Raw genomic sequence first — 16,746 nt, 5'->3', positions numbered from 1 at the left:
GTGTGTCTGTGTGTGTGTGTGTATTTTGGGGGTTTGGGTATGAAGACTTGTTTTTAAAGCTTTTCTATTTTCCTACTTATATATGGTTGTAAAGTGTCCTGTCCTCTTTCTCCCAGCAGTGTCTAAATAAAACCTTTCTTTAGGATGGGCCTCATCAAGGTAACCCATGTAAAGGGCCTTGTCAAAGAAACAAGGTAGCTATTTCTTTAAACTGTTGACACTACAACAATCCATATACAAAATCCATTTAATGGTTATTCATGTAAGTAGATTTATATAGACATAAACTAGTTCCATTTTTTTCTTTGCCAAGCAATCAAACAAAACACATGACCAATAGAATTAGTAGGGGCAAGCCTTGGGGACAGTGGCTGTGCCCTCTCTGAGTAAAGCATGATCGCCATCTGGAGGATCCATTTGGAACTACAGTGCAGCAACAGAAGAACCTAAAGTTTTCACGCATTAGGGTACAATTTGTGAACAGGTAGTAGGCAACAGAGGCAGGAATAAACTACCTTCCTTCCAGGGCCCCAAACTCCTACTAATTCTTTCAAGCTTCTAGGAGAAGACACTTGAGAATATTGTTACTGAGCGAAGTACTTTCAGCCGAAATTAGAAATGAAACCCTAACATCTTAAGAGTATTAACATTAACTGGTCAGTAAATACACGTCAGGAAGAACTAACTAGTCAAGCGGGAAACAGGCAAATGTGTCCCCACTTTGCTGTGTCCTGCTATCGCCTCTCCCTGCACTGGGTAGAGCCCTCATACAAACCCATCAGGATTTTCATTCACAAACAGATGTAAATGACTGACAGTTTAGTATTTTTCTATTTATATTTTAATACATTGAAAGTTGTAGTTAAGAGACAGAGAGAGAATCAGCAGCACTTCCAGTAGATATCTACTGCTGGAGGGGCTATTGTAGAGTAAGACGGCCGTCTCCTTTATAAAATTCTTAATTATTCCCCTAAACAAACTAGATCTGCTCCTTACTGATACAGACATTTTCATGAAAGTGTTCTAAAAGGAGTATTTAACCTCTCAAAAGTCTGAGTAGTTAAAAACATCTGCATTTCCTGTGTTTATATATTTCTAATTAGATACTGGCATTTCAAGAGCATATCATAGTCCACTACCTCAATGCCTCTCAAATATCACTTATAAAAAAAACTGTTTCCTGTTTATTGTTAATTTCCAATCACTTGAGGGCCCAATACTTATATAAAGTTAAAATAAAAACCGTACGGCAATATCTAAGTTTGGTGCCTCTTTCTCTATGTTACAGGCCATTAACAGTGTGCAGACTGGGATAGCTCTGTGCATGCATTTGAGGGTCACTGCTCTACCTCCTGTTCTCTCTGTTTAAAAATACTTGCATTTGACCTAAAGATCTCTACCCACAATACCACCAGTTATATTCAAGATCTTCATTTATACCTTCCTTTCTTTTGCCCTCTTCCCTCACTTCTTCCAACTTTTAAAAGATATAGTCTTCGAATCCATAATAACAAAATTTCACTTTCTAGTCCCTGTTTTAAATTGACTCTCTACTTGCAAAGTATTTGCACAACTCCCCCATCCCCTTGTTCAGTTCAACTCTGTTCCCAGTTTTGCCGACTTTATTTGCTGTGAATTTGGCCTAGACACCAGAAGCTTGTGTTAAGACACTTGGGTAGCACAGAAGTTCAGATATTTGAGGATAAACAGGAGAAATCCATCTAGGAAAACAATGTAGCTGACAAGACACCTGCTTTCTTGATATAAAGATTATAGGAAAGCTTCAGTTGAACATACTTTTTTTTTTTCTTTGTGGCCAACATACTTTTTTTTTTTCTTTGTGGCCAAAATACTTAGACTGAAAAAGTCTTTTGATTGGTAAGCAACTCTAGCTCTCTGAAGTTTCTTTCATTCACTGGTTGGAAAGCAATGAATTCTTTTTTTCTTACCCCAATAACTCAAAACAGAAAATTCTACATATAGGCATACATTAAGTATTTATACATTTCCATTTATAAGGCACAAACCCCACAAATCTCTCAGAGAAAGGAAAAACGACTTGAAGACAACAAAGTAACCTAATAACAGAAGAGGTTCATTTAACTGGAGTTAAAACAATTTCCCCTTTTAGTAAACAAGGGAACTTATACTGATAAGAATGGTAGCCTCTGAGGAGAGGACGTCACAGCCCTTCCTTGGCCGCAGCCTCCTTCACTGGATCAGTGCGGAAGTCGATCCTCAGAGAGGGCTGCGTGGCCAGAATGCATCAACCGAAGCACCACCTATCCCACAGGAGCTGCTGGGCCGCCATGTTCCAGAGCATTCCAGCTACAGGGAGCCTGGTTCACACACTCTCACCCACAGGAGGCTTCAGGGACCACTCCACAGTGAGCACACATGCTTGCCTGTCTTGGGACTTGATTATGTTTAAGGGTTCTGCTCTTAGCTGAGGCAGAACTGTCTGCCTGAGGACCCTGAACTGGGATAGTTATGTGGGTCCTTCATGAGGCAGCACCTATATAGGAGACTGGACCTTGGGTTCCTCTTAAAATAATTAGATCTCTAGAGGGACCCTTAGGACCAATCACCCTACCGAGGGCTTTTTAAACACGCTGGTAAAATCTGGAGATGATTCCCTGGAGCAATCTCCAGATCTCTCGGCCTATAAGGCAGCCCTACTAGCTCTCAAGTAATCCTGCAGTCCACAGGTATAAAACAGAAGGGTCCCATGACACCAAACAGTATCCATGCTTGTTGGCTGGGCCTCCAAGTGGCTCTTGGCACTGTACTTTCTAGTACCGTTTACGTTAATATATGATGATACGCTTCCTGAATGTCTACATGAATCCAAGCATTTCCTAGAAGTGTAACTGCTTCCTAGTCCTTGGTATTACCATGCAAGGTAGGGATGGGAGTGAACAGCACTTCAGGGAAAACAGCCAGGAAGACAGTCATCCTGAGTAAAGGGTCAGTATTGCAGTGGATGAGAGAGGAGGGACAGGAATCAGAGGAACTAAGTTATGTCTAAGGGTCTCACTGAATCATCTTGAAGATTCTGACTTTCCCACCCCAGACAATCTGAAATCCAAATGAAATAGGTCCTCAGCTCAATTTACTCAATTACCAAAGACCAGCACAGTAGGATGGCCATTCCAGTAGGGCGAGGACCAGCCACCTATTTACTTGCCAGTCTAATTTTATTATTCATTCAGCTCTAGGACTTGCCCCTGGAGGCCACAGTCAGAATTCTGCTAAATTTTCAGGCATGATGATGGTTCTCCTTAATTCAGTGTCCCGTGAATCTTAGCCAAGATCCCTTCCCTGCCTGTGCCGTGTAAGGCTATGACCCAAAAGGAAAAGGAAAACTCCTTTTATTGACAACAACAAAACTCTTGAATCCTTTGGCTCTCAAATGCTGTGGCTATAGCACATCCTTAGAAATATATGTTAATTTAAAAGCCAACCCTTAAAAATAAAAAGTCAACTTCTATGGTAGCAAGTTTTCTGCAAATCACTACGGGCTGCCTTCACACCTTGCCCCACCAAGCCAGCTTCAGGAATCCTTCTTGGTCAGTCTGGCCTTGACTTTGTGCCTCAGGAGTGCTGCGGTGGCAGCACTGCAGGCGGCCAAGAAGAAGAAGGAGAGGCAGGCCGTGTAGACGGACAGGGGCCCGTGGCGCTGCAGGAAGATCTCCCGCCGGGCCTGGTAGTCCAGGAGGATGGCCTCCAGCTGGGAGAGCGTGCAGACAGACAGAAAAGCATGGAAGATCTGATGCCCGTGGCCCACGATGTCGCAGGAACCCGGGAAGTACTTCTCAGGCACCGGGCAGGAGAAGAAGTAGGCGCTGACCAGGAAGAAGAGGATCTGCAGGGTGTGGTACCAGGCGGCCTGCTCCTGGCAGCCAGCCAGGTGGCAGAGGGCCACGCGGTGTGCCACAGGGCTGATGTCCAGAACGAAGGCCAGCCCTGCCGGCACCACTTGGCAGATCTTCCTCATGACCGGGTAGGGCCTGCGGTAACGGTACTTGGCGTAGCAACAGCCCGCGCAGGACAGCCAGCCGCAGAAGGCGGCCGCGGGCAGGAAGAAGAGCCAGAACCGCTCGTACCAGGCCTGGTCCGAGCTGTAGAAGAAGTGGGCCAGGGCACTGCCATACTGGTAAACGCTCACGCCAACGTAGTCCACAAAGTAGAAGGTGTAGTGGGAGAGCTCGGACTTGGACTGCAGCAGGTGGGCCAGCAGGCTGCAGGTGAGGTACGCGATGGAGGACAGGATGAAGAGCAGCAGCGGCAGGGCGTGCGGAGAGGCCCACGGCAGGGCCTGGGTCTCGGCGAAGGCCCAGAACCGCAGCAGCACGGCCAGGGCCGCCAGCAAGTGGGTCCAGACGTTGACCACCTCGTTGTGCTTCTGAAAGAGGCTGAAGAAGTAGTAGCGCCACTCGTGCCCGGTGGGGCGGTAGCCGGCGCGGATGTACGGCTCGCGGAACAGCTGCGGCACGTCGCTCTCCGGGACGGTGCACGGCATCTTGGGCAGCCCGTCCTCCAGGATCTTGGGCAGGCGGCGCAGCTGCTGCCCGCTGACCGACAGGGTGCTCAGGCGCTCCAGGATGGCGGTGGTCATGGCTGGCCCGGGGTGCAACCTGGGGAGAGGGAAGGAAGATGGGCAAAACCACGGTGAGACACCAGGGCAGCTAGACGGCCGAGCAACGGTGGCTTCCCTTAATGCGACGTGGCTTTCTAGCGCAGTAGGGGAGCAGGGAACTGCAGACTGCTTCCTTGAAGCTCGTTTCCTTCGCCTGCACAATGATGGAGCCGGACTGACATCTCTTACCGCCCCAGCGTTCTGATTCTGTGCCTTCTGCACACTACAGCGTGAGGCAAAGCCACATCGTGTAAAATGGGAACGTTAGCTACCCTGATATGATGTAATGTCATCAATGACTTAATGACTAGCAAGATTTAATGATATCTATAAGGCAAGGAAGGTTACCTTTAAAGGCTATGGGGTTTTCTAGGTATTACTAAAATGTAATCATCAGACAGGCTCTAATAGCATGAAATACTGTAAGTATTATGTTGAAACATAAGAATTATAAATATTGATATTGCTAGTGATAGCCTATATTTCTTTAGCACCTACCTAATCTTAAACTATCCACTGATTTCACTGGTAACTTAAACATCAGAGGTAAACAATTGACTGAACCTCAAATTAAAGACAGGCAAATGATTCACCAATTAGGTTGGTAAAGACCAATGCATATTCTGAGATATCTTACCAGTTAAACAAAATTAACACGTGACCTAAACTTAACATAAAATCTAATTGCAAAGATTGTTTTGTTTATGCTCCAGAAAGCAAGTAGTTTTGGATTTGCCTTTCCTGGGTAATTAAATCTGTACTCAGTGAACTTCTGGCCTCAGAAATGCTTAATTTACACTTGGAATTTCTAGGTGACAGATGAGCCAGATGAACACAGCAATTATTTCATAAAATTGCTGCAAAATTTCACGTGAAATTACTAGGTAAAGAAATAGATTTTGAGCATATCTATGTTACCTTCTGTATTTATATTTCCCAAACTTTTTTCTTCAGACAAGTTCAATATCTGATTTATCTAAATGGCCCCCTTCTTTCAAAGACCCTCAACTGGGAGAGAGACAGAAAGTGCTGCTCTGGGTACTACTAATTTTAGCATAGAAAATGTAATTTTCCTACTCACACTTCTTAATCAATATTGAAAGAGGAAAAAAAATATCTAATCAGGTAAAAAATGGAGGCCATGAAAACTAATAAAACGTGAAAGCAGTTCAGAAAAACCTGGCATTAAGCCCTGGTTTTGTTACTTACTGGGTGACGTTGGGCAAGTTATAAAACTCTCTAAACCTCAGCCTCTTTATCTGTAAAATGGGGGTAATAATTCTACATTTGCATGGGTTGTTGTGATGGTTAAGTGAGAGAATCTGAAAAATGAAGTGCTTAGCACTCTGCCTGACCCAAGACAGGTGCTCAGTAAATGGGAAGTACTTCTGTTATTTTTCTTACTATGAGCTGGGCTCTCTGCTAGGTACTAGGTTCCAGGATACAAAGATGGATAAGGTGGGCTCCCTGCCATCAAGGAGGCCATAGTCTACTGTGGAGACAGGCATGTAGGGGAATCAAGATAAAAATGTGTGATAACTGAATAAGTGCTCCATCAGAGGCAAGCACTGGTTCACAGGGTTTCTGCAAACACACCCAGAATAGAAGGTGGGGCTTGGGGCAGCCCTCTCCAAGTAACCCCTGAAATGAGTCTTGAAGGAGAAGTCACAATTTCTTAGAGAAGATAAGGGGGGAAGAGACTTCCAGGCAGAGAGCAAGGTCAAAGAACTTTTGCCAAGATACAGGCCTGGAAAGCCCAGAGCATCTGAAGAGGTCATTCTAGGGTAGTTCACGGTATGACACTGGCACCAGAGAGACCTGAGCTCCAAGCCGGAGCCCCACCATCAACAAGCTTCATAACTCCGGCCTGAGTTTTGTCGTCTGTGAAGTAGAGTTAATGACAGAGAAGCTGCCTCACAAGGCTGAGCAAGAACTATATGACACAAGGCCTGCAAAGTGCTTAAGTGGTTGGCTCCATGTCTGCAAAAATACTTGCCATTATTATGACCATCGCTGGTGTGAGACGCAGGAATGGTTCATGAGTGGAGGGCCTACTGTCCCCTCCGCACCTTGTACCTACTTCTATGGCAGCCCCTGTAACCCTGTACTGAGGCATTCATTTAGCCTCAGTCATGACCTGACCTCACCTGTCAGACAGTAGTCTCCTACCAGGAACGGGCTATGTAGTGCTCAAGATAGGAATTTAAGACACTAAAAGAAATGTATTAAGGATTATGGGGCCAGCTAGGAAGACAAACACAGAGACAGGGAGCATGGGAGAGAAAAAGAAAATGACCATCAGAATACCTTAATTCATTTAAAAACAAAAAGAGAAAAAGCAGCAGCTATGCAGTGCTTCCACTATCAGCCAGCAGAGGGGTCCGAGGGCCCGGGAGTTATGTCTTGGATGGAGGCTTCTCTGACTCACCCAGCTGGTCAATCCATAGCAACGGGCCTGGGACGTGGGATGACCTTTCAAGTTGTCCTGCTGTTAGCGACATATAATCTGGGGGAGCTGGGCTAGTTGGCGCTCTGGGGAATTGAAGTGCTCTACTCTTTAGATACAGACTTCTACTATTTCTTGTGAAGCAGAGAGGGAAATCAGATGAAATTACCAGTCTGATTTTAGGGATGGGAGAAATTAAGGTGAGCCCCTGGGGATAAGAAGCTATAGAAGAAGGGATCCCTAAAAATGCTCCCTAGTAGGCCCTATCTGCATGCCGTCTAAGACTAAGGGTATTTCCATTATCTTTGGGCACCCAAACCAACCTGAAACAATTCTTATATCCAGAGTTTAATATAACCGCACAATTCCTACTTATCTTCGTATCCTTAACATAGGTTTTCTATCACATAAACCAACTGAATTTCCAAAGACTAGCACATCTTTCTGTTCTGAGGGAGAAAGGACAGAATGTGATGCTTTCTTATCATCAGGTTGCAGAAAACTATGACTGCAGAGCTCTGACCATGACAGCTCTCCAGGCCTCATAGCATCAACCTCCCCCGTGGCTTTATGCTGACAAGCCTTTTTCAGAAAATTATGTCTACTTCACTCTTAAGGAAAATAAACTAGGAAGAGGCTTACAGAACTAAGAAACAGAGAGATACAAGACCAAGAGAATATTAACTTTAACGTCAAAGGAAAAGGTGCACAAGGGAAAAAGCAGAATCATCATTTCCCTTGCAAATGAGATTTTTTAAATGCAGCCGCACCAGTCTCAGGGTCTCCTTAATAACTCCATCCCCTGGAGTGTGTAACCTGATACCCACAAAGGGACCAGGTAGTCCAGCGACACAACCACTGCAGCATCCAACTCAGAATCTGATCCCTTATCTTTCTCGGCAATGAGAGTGTTGCCAAGATCTCAGTCCTCTACCTGTGGGTGAAAAGGACTTCAATTTTCCTTTGACATGCAGAATCATGAAAAATTCTAAACTTGTGGTCAGAAAGAGAAGGGATTATTTCTTTGTCCTTTCTTTAGCAACTACCTCTTCCCTTGCCATGAAATTCTGCCTTTGAGAGCAGCCAACACAGTCACAGTGAAGGTAATGAGTTATAATTCTCTTATCATTATTAACTTCAGAGTCCCTGTCCAGTAGGGTCCAACCTTCCGCCTAGCCAAGCCTCACTTTTACCAAGCAAGAGTGGGCAGTGCTTCCAGAACAGGATTCCAAGGGCCAGCTGTAAAGTTTGAGCCTGCTTTGGAGGAAACCATATATTGGCATCATGATGTCAGTCCTCCCAGCCTTCCCAGGTGGCTGCCCTGAGTAAAGGCCCCTCCCTCCCTCCTGGCATGTGTCCCCATGTGCTCCTACCAAACCGATGTATACCTTCCATATATTGATTTGTGATTTTACCTGCAATTCCTGTCTCCCTCAAATGTATAAAACCAAACTGTAACCTGACTTCCTCAGGACCACATACTCAAAGCTTCTTGAAATTACAGATTGCCCGGCCAATGGTCACTCATGTTTGGCTCAGAATAAACCTCTTTAAACTACTTTATAGAGTTGGGGTTCTTTCCATTAGCAGGAGTCATTTCTCTCCCTTGAAGTTTTTAGCTTGTTTCAGTGCTTATCTCCTCTGAGCTCTGCAGGAGTCTCAATGCTAACCAATGCCTCCTCTTTTGGCTTCAGCGATACTACCCTCTCTGGCCCCGTCTTGGTTTTCTTCTCCCACCATCCCTGTCAACTGTGGTGTTTGAGAGTTCCACTACCTGCCCCCTTTTCAGTGTCCACAGTGCCTCTCACACAGTTACTGCTCGTAGGCCCTTAGCTTCAGCCAGCACCTGCATCAACGGATCCCCAAATATCCAGCCAGATCTTTCCTGATGTCTGGATTCAAATAACCAACTTCTCTAGGTATGTCTAACTGAATGTCCTGTAGGCACTTTAGACCCGGTATCTTCAAACATCCCCTTCAGCCCAGACTTGATCCTTCCCCTACATCTAATCAGCCATCTAGGCCTGCTGATTTTTATTTCTTTTTTTTTTTTTTTTTGAGACAGAGTCTCAAGTCTCTAGCCCGGGCTAGAGTGCCGTGGTGTCAGCCTAGCTCACAGCAACCTCAGACTCCTGGGCTCAAGCAATCCTCCTGCCTCAGTTTCCCGAGTAGCTGGGACTACAGGCATGTGCCACCATGCCCAGTTAATTTTTTCTATATAGTTTTAGTTGTCCAGCTAATTTCTCTCTATTTTTAGTAGGGATGGGGTCTTGCTCTTGCTCAGGCTGGTCTCGAACTCCTGAGCTCAAAGGATCTGCCTGCCTCAACCTCCCAGAGTGCTGGGATTATAGGTGTGAGCCACCACCTGACCTGAAGATTTCATCTCAGCATTTCTGGAATCCATTTGCCCTTTCCATTTCTGTTGCTCTCCCTTAATTCAGGCCTTCAAAATTAACTGTTAATGACAAAAGCAGTCTCATAAATGACCGTTTTTCCTCTGCAGCCTCACATCCCAATTCTCACTTCAGTCTCCTTCAGGGCGATAGTTTTAAAATGGAAATCTGATCCTCACTAGCCTCCCCCAAATTCCTCAGTAGCTCACCATGGTTTGTTTATAACACAAACTCTTAACAGGCAAACAGGCCCTTTCTCTGTTGATCTCCTTCCCATTCCAGTCTCTCCTCCCAGGGCCCACATCCCCACGGCCACTTGGGTGGCCTGAATCATAATACTGGGAGTCCTTCACACTTCCTCTCTCTCCCTGGCATGCCAACTCAGTACCCTTTAGCCCAGCAACTCCTGCTGGCCTTCTTCACTCTGCCCAGGAGTCTGATCCACTGGGGGGAAGTTTCCTAACCCCCAGACTGGTTTAGGACTCTCCCCAGCTCCCCTCATATCCTGGCTTTGCCTCCCCTAGTTCGCTCCTCTCCTGGAGCGGTGATCACTGATGTACTCCACTTATTTCCCCATTAGCCACATGCTCCTTTAAGGGCAGGGACTGTTTAGTGCAGAAGTGCCCGTGTTTAAAATAGTATCTGACATATAGAAGACACCTAATAATTATTTATTTAAAGAAGACTTTGCAACAGTGGAAGGGAGGCTTGGCGTGACTAGCTCCATTTTACTTCTGACCCTCTGCAGTAGTATTCTTTAGGTTAAAAGCTTCTGCTTAGCTCTGCACGTAGGCCAGCTAATTATAGGAAGAATTTAGTTTATAGTTCAACTCTAGAAGAAAGATGATAACCAGCCCCTTTCCCAAAACTAACTCCCAGAGAGATAAGGGGAATATGCACACAAGTAACAATGCTATGTTAAAGATTTACAGGAATATTGTGACCTGACCTACTCATCCAAAGTTAACTGATCAAGAGCAAAGAAGTTTTACAACCTCCTCAGACCCTCCCTGACGCACAGATGTCTGCAGTCCTTGGTTATCTCTTACAATGCCCCTCTTCTTCCTCCCTTCCCTTAACGTAAAAAGGAAAGTACAGTTCATACTAACTTTAGATGGTTCTTTAGTACATTGGTCTGCCATCTTCTCGGTTTCCTCCAAATAAAAGTCACTTTTCTTGCCCCAACACCTTGTCTCTGGACTTACTGGCTATTGTGTAGTGAGTCAAGAGCTGAGCTTACTCAGTTGTAAGTTCTTTAGGCCGAGGGATATGGCTCTGATTTCCTTCTGTTCCGCGAGGTTGCAGGAATAATGAAATAATGGATCGGGGAGTTGGGAAGCCTGGCTGTTGATATTTGCTCTACTCAGTTAGCTCTGTGGCCATACCCAGGACTGTTGCTGCCCAACCAGGTTCATTTGCCCGCTGCCCAAGCAGCAGCCAATATGCTAAGCCAGCAGGTTTTATGGCAGGGAAAGGGTCTTTATTCTGCATAGCACTAAGTGGGGGGACGAGAGAAATTTCTCAAATCCGCCTCCCGGAGAATTTGGGAGATAGGATTTTTAAGGATGGTTTAGCAGGGAAGGGATTAGGTAATTAGGTTTGTTAATTGGGGCAGGATTACAGGGGTGTGGAAATCATCTTCTTGTGTTGCTCCAGTCCCTGGGGTCACAAGTCAGTTTCTTGGTATGGGCTGCTGGTCTGGGTGGGCCAATCGATCCATTGGAATGTGGGGCCTGGAAAATATCTTTAAAACTACCTTTAGGTTTCAAAAAGGTGGTGTCATCTATGGAGAGAGTTAAGAATCTTTATAGACACCGGCTATGGGGAGAAGTTAAGGATTTTTATGACCACCAGCTGCGTGGCTCCGGAGTGGCAATTACAGGGGGACAGTTACTAATTACCATCATTTTTAGCTGGGCCTGTGCATTATTTTTAGCTAGGCCTTTACCACAGTTCTCGCCTTGCACCCCATTATTGAAGGGCAGTTTCAAGACATTCAACTACTCAGTGTCACTGTCCTCATAAAAAAGAAAGGGTTGGAGGAGGTGATTTCCTGTCTATCCACTGACTGGGAGCTGCGGCTCGCTAGGGCTGCCCACTATCCTGAGAGAGCATCGTACCATGTATGTATCACTGGCCTGGGAATAGATTAAAATCCAAAATTTGAAGTACAGTTTTTACTGAATGCGTATTGCTTTTGCATCACTGTGAGACAGGAACCATCTGTATTCTTAAGGTTTGGTTTTGTTTACCTAGTTTTGACTGATGAAAACTACCTAGAATGCATTTCCTTTTCAATAACGTTTTAAATAAAACAATGAAATGACATGTTTCTGGTGATTGCTGTGATCCCCTGAAAACAATGAAAATGCACGTCAAGTGCCAACAAATGACCATTTAGCTCTCTGAGAGGAGCTTTATGGACAAGCACAGCCCCACCTGGGTGTGTCTCCAGTCCCTGGAGGAACAGACTTGACCGTGTCTAACAGGCATGCCCGCTGCACTCCCTGTTCCTCACCACCTCCTCCCGGCTGGCTTCCCGCCCAGTGAGGGCTCCAGGGTGGCTCAGCCGCTATCTGAATCTGGGTCCTCATCATCTCTCACCGGACCTCTGTAGAGATACAGAAGAGCTTCCTGGTTCCCACCTGCGTGTCTCCTCAACTGTCCCCGAACCATCCCCACCCTACCACTTTGTGTTCCAGTTAATCTGCCATCCTCTCAGGCCTTTGTGCTTCTGTACATGCTTGAAATGCCTGTGCCACTGATGCCCACTGGGCAGCTCCTATTCATCCTCCATGTCCCGGCTCAAATATCCCCTCAGGTGCTCCTTCCCCTATACTGCCACTGTACTCAGAGTCCTCCAATATAGCACTTTCTTCACTGTACGCTACAATGTCACGGTTTGCATTTTATGTCTCTCTGCCCACTAAACTGCAAGATCCTTTGAGGGCTGAGAATCTTTTTATCACCTACCATTGTGCCTGGCACATAGATGTTCCAAGAAATCATTGTTGAATGAATGAATGAATGGGATGAAAGTGTCGGAGTAATAATAGCAAACACTTATATCTCATGCCAGATAGTGTTCTAGGTACTTTCCAAATATTAATTCATTTAAACTTCCCAACAACTACCTGACACTTGGTACTGTTATCATCATCCCCATTCTACAGATGAGGAAACAGAGGCACAAAGAGATTAAGTAACTTGTTCAAGGCTACACAGCATGCAGCAAATCCAGGAGGTAAACCTAAGCAGTTGGCCCTAGAGTATAGGCTCCTAACCACTATGCTCTCAAAAAATGCACTCTAAGATTACACCAATATTTTTTGATGACATGCAACTTCAGATATGTTGCTGCAACACTGCTTTCCTCCGTTAACAAAAATAAATTGCAGTTGGCCTTACAAAAACAATCAGTACTATAATACAAAGCTTCTCAGTTGTTTGCCACTGAGTTTATTTATAAATCAGATTCTAATAGTCTCCGAAGCGAAGAAAACATGACTTCCATAAAATCTGAGTGGAGTCTATCAGACAATCCAAGTAGGTCTAAAGCCCAGATAAATGTGATCATAGCCTAATGGGCCTCTTTCATATTAAAGAGACATGTGGGCGAGGCACAGATGCTCGTGCCTGTAACCCTAGCACTTTAGGAGGCAGAGGGTGGAGGATCACTTGAGGGCAGGAGTTCGAGACCAGCTTGAGCAACATAGTGAGATTCCCATCTCTACCAAAAATAGAAAAATAAGCTGAGTGTGGTGGCACATGCCTGTAGTCCTAGCTACTTGGGGAGCTTAGGCAGGAGGATTGCTTGAGCCTAGGAGCTGGAGGCTGCAATGAGCTATGATGACACCACTGCACTCTAGCCTGGGTGACAGAGAAAAACCCTGTCTCCAAAATAAAAAAAAAACCAAAAAACAGACATGCAGTTCTGGTGCAGTGAGATGTTCCAATCATAAAGCTAAAGACAGAGGTCATTTATCAGCCTGCTGGTAGAAAGCACACTGACTTTGAAAATAATCACTGAATTCTGCTATGCATATAGCATGCCATCTAAAAACCTTCTCCCGGATTAACAAAGTGGAGAATTAAATAAAAGCTCCGTATTTGAGAAACTGGCATAGTTTGATACTGAAGACATTTTCTCTGGATACCACATAGAGCACTCCAAAGCAATGGTGTTCCCTGACCTATTATAAGCACCCTATGTGAACCTACCACAAATTTGGAATAGTTGATTCCCTGAAAAGAACACTGGGCAAGAAATGAGAAGTCCCAATGTCTAATTCCAGCTCTACCACTAACTATGTGACTTTAGGCAAATCACTCAACCGCTCTATGCCTCAGGGCCTTTGTCCATAAAATGGGGGTATAATCTGTAGAAACCCTAATACTATAAAATTCTGGAGTTCATTTGGGCTATGTTTTGCTTTGTATTGAACATCAAGCTGTGTGCTGAAATCATCAACAAACAGATCCTGTGACATCATCTCATGTCCCTGTGTGTGGGACTCATACAGATGGCAGGAAGGTGGCCTGCTGGTTATTGGACAGAGGACAAAAGTAGCAATTTCCACCAAAGAGGGCAGAAGAAATGCTTTCAGAATCCACAAGAGCCCAGCCTCACACATCACTGCATAGCCACAAATGCCTGAGAAGGAACAGCAGCCAAAACAACTTGGTGTCCATTTCTAAGGACCGGAGCTGTGCTTTGGGCAGCCTTTGAGACAGAGCTGGAGCTGGAAACAGTCTCAGACGCCTCCAGGATCTCCATAGTCATTCATCAAGCGAGAGGCCTCTGGGCACATACCTAGCGTTGTAGCCACAGTGGCCAAGAATCATACCACTGTTTATAAAGTCATATTTTAAAGAGTAGCACTACCAGCGGAATCCTATTATTACCAGAGATCATTTTAACATGGATTCAGATACACAGATGGTCAATGCATATTTCCCCCTCTATTTAATAAAACCTAACCAACAATAGAATCTCAACATCTAAAAACTGAATATTTGATTAAGCAATTATGCTAAATCTGCACAATAGAATACTATGTGCTTATTACACTTCCATTTATTGTTACAGAAAAATGCACATGATACATGTGTGCTCTGTTGTTTTTTCCCTGCAGTGAAAGGCATCATTACAAGGAAAAAGCAAATGAAAAGTATGTGTCCTATTTCTGCAAACATAAACATGGCACAGAAAAAGTATGGAAGTGCATGTAATCAAAACAATACAACTATTACTGAGGGGTGAAATGGGAATTTTACTTTTCTTCTGGGGTAGATACTATCATTACAGTAGTTTTTAACAATGAATATTTGTTACTTTTGTAATTGGAAAAATAAGGTTATTCTTATTCTGCAAATAGGAATATTTGACACAAATATGCAAAAATTGGCAAAACATGATTAATCGCTAAGGTAGCTATTAAGACACACCCCCTCTAAATACTCCAGCATTATAATGGAATACATACATTGTTGCATTATTCTGTGGATTTTGAGCTTAACTACTTAGCATACCATACTAATAAAATTATTAGGAGTAACCTAACTATACTTGCCATAATGTAAGCTAATGGTCACAGCGGGGAAGGGAGCTTCAGGGGAAAAATATATGTAACATCTACTAGTAATGTAGCCATCACGTTCTCTTAGATTGGGGGAGTCATTACACACAATATTGTCAAAAGACATTCCCCACAGCACACAAACCCAAATGGCCTTAATAAGTAAATCAATCCCTGACCGTGTGTGTTTGTGGTGTGGCTGAACAATGCCTATAAATAAGGTAAGGTACACCTGTGTGCCACAGATGTGGCAAGTACATGTGTCACCTTCTGGGCTCAGTGACCTCCCTGCCTCTGAATCTTTTCCTGTGTCTCCTTATAATATTCATAAGAGGAGAAAGAAAAGACAAACCCTAACGAGCTGCTGTGCCCCTGGGGAAGATGAGCAGAGCATATGCATATTTCCTCCGAGTATGCAAGAACTCACTAGCTAGGGTTTCTGCCTGTTCTTCATTGTCACCTCCTATACCTTCCACATCTCAGCCAATCTCCTCGCTTGAAGGCGCTGTTTTCATAAGGCATCATTACAAACACAAAATGCACATGTCACATGGAACAAATAGCATCTGTGCTTCATCTGTCAGGTGGGAGACGTTAGAGGAGCTGGGAACAATTTAGAAGAATTCATTGAGTGGTCGAAGGCCGGTCAACAGGTGTGAGGATCATTTTCTTCCCAGACTTCTTGTTTGGGTAAAGAAAGGTAAACTCTGCTGTCTGAAACTCCTGTTATTAAAGCCTAGAGAGGGCAGTCTCCCTGGGCTTTTCCATATGAGTGTAACCATTGGTTTCATTAGGTGTGGTTTGGCTTCAGTCATGCAGCCTTTTGGCCTGATCTAGCCTCTCATCGGCAGGAAGCTTCCTCACCAGTCAGTAAACCTGCTGGGACCTGGGCCAGCCCAGGTGGACCCTGAAGAGAGCTGCCCGTTTCCATTGGCATGAAATAAATCTTGGAAATTGTCCCGTCCATAGCAGAAGAATCTACTAACAAAGTAAGCCAAGGTCTGGAGCACCACATACAGCATGCAGTGTTCCCTGGCAGTTAAGCATTAACCCGTTCATAGCAAATAAAGCACACTCTTCTGGTGGTCCCAAGATACCAGAGTGTACTACAAAGAGTCAAGCAAGTCACTTCATTCTCGGTTTCTCCTTAGATATATCCCCAAGGCCTTAACTCAATTCCAAATCACCACAAAGCCTTCCCCAGGCCATCTTGATTTCTTTTTCCCCTGGACACTTACCTACTTATTCCACTTGTTCTGGTAAGTAGAACATCCAGACTCGCACATTACTTCGCTACTGTGTGTGTAGGGAGCCTTGTCCCTCCCACTGAGTCGCAAGCTCCTTGAGACAGGGACACTCACCTACCTATCCTTTTATTTCTCCTATCAGCAAACCATCAGAGCAAAGGCATCCCAGAATGCGTCAACAGATAATCATTTAAAGACAAAGTAAAATAAGACTATTCTCTGCCTGCTTCTAAAGGTAAAACCAGTGAGATCTAAGATAATGAAAATGTGGGGTATTTTTCAAAAGGAAACAACATTTGAGTTGGATGTTGTTTATCTGTATGTGGTTCATCTATTTGGTAGATGAACACAGTTAAATTGCTAACTGGATTTTTGATCTATCACCTCCTACCCTTTGTACTTTCAATGCCTAAGAATGCCTCAGAAAAGATTTAGGAAATAG

The 16,746-nt window shown here is 44.5% G+C and overlaps 1 protein-coding gene across 1 annotated transcript in view; it reads right to left on the bottom strand.

Moving 5' to 3' along the window:
• Positions 1-231: 231 nt before the first annotated feature.
• The window catches only part of PAQR8 (progestin and adipoQ receptor family member 8), a 41,022-nt gene continuing 24,507 nt past the window's right edge, over positions 232-16,746 (bottom strand). The window contains exon 2 of the mRNA XM_045543729.1: positions 232-4,637. Coding sequence (XP_045399685.1) covers positions 3,554-4,618 — 1,065 coding nt within the window. The 5' untranslated portion in view covers positions 4,619-4,637 and the 3' untranslated portion in view covers positions 232-3,553. The remainder of the gene's footprint in view (positions 4,638-16,746) is intronic.

Source organism: Lemur catta, chromosome 2, assembly GCF_020740605.2.
Source record: "Lemur catta isolate mLemCat1 chromosome 2, mLemCat1.pri, whole genome shotgun sequence".
NCBI classification, from domain to species: Eukaryota; Metazoa; Chordata; class Mammalia; order Primates; family Lemuridae; genus Lemur; species Lemur catta.
The sequence above is the reverse complement of the archived record's forward strand: the minus strand, read 5'-3'. Positions and strand labels throughout refer to the sequence as shown.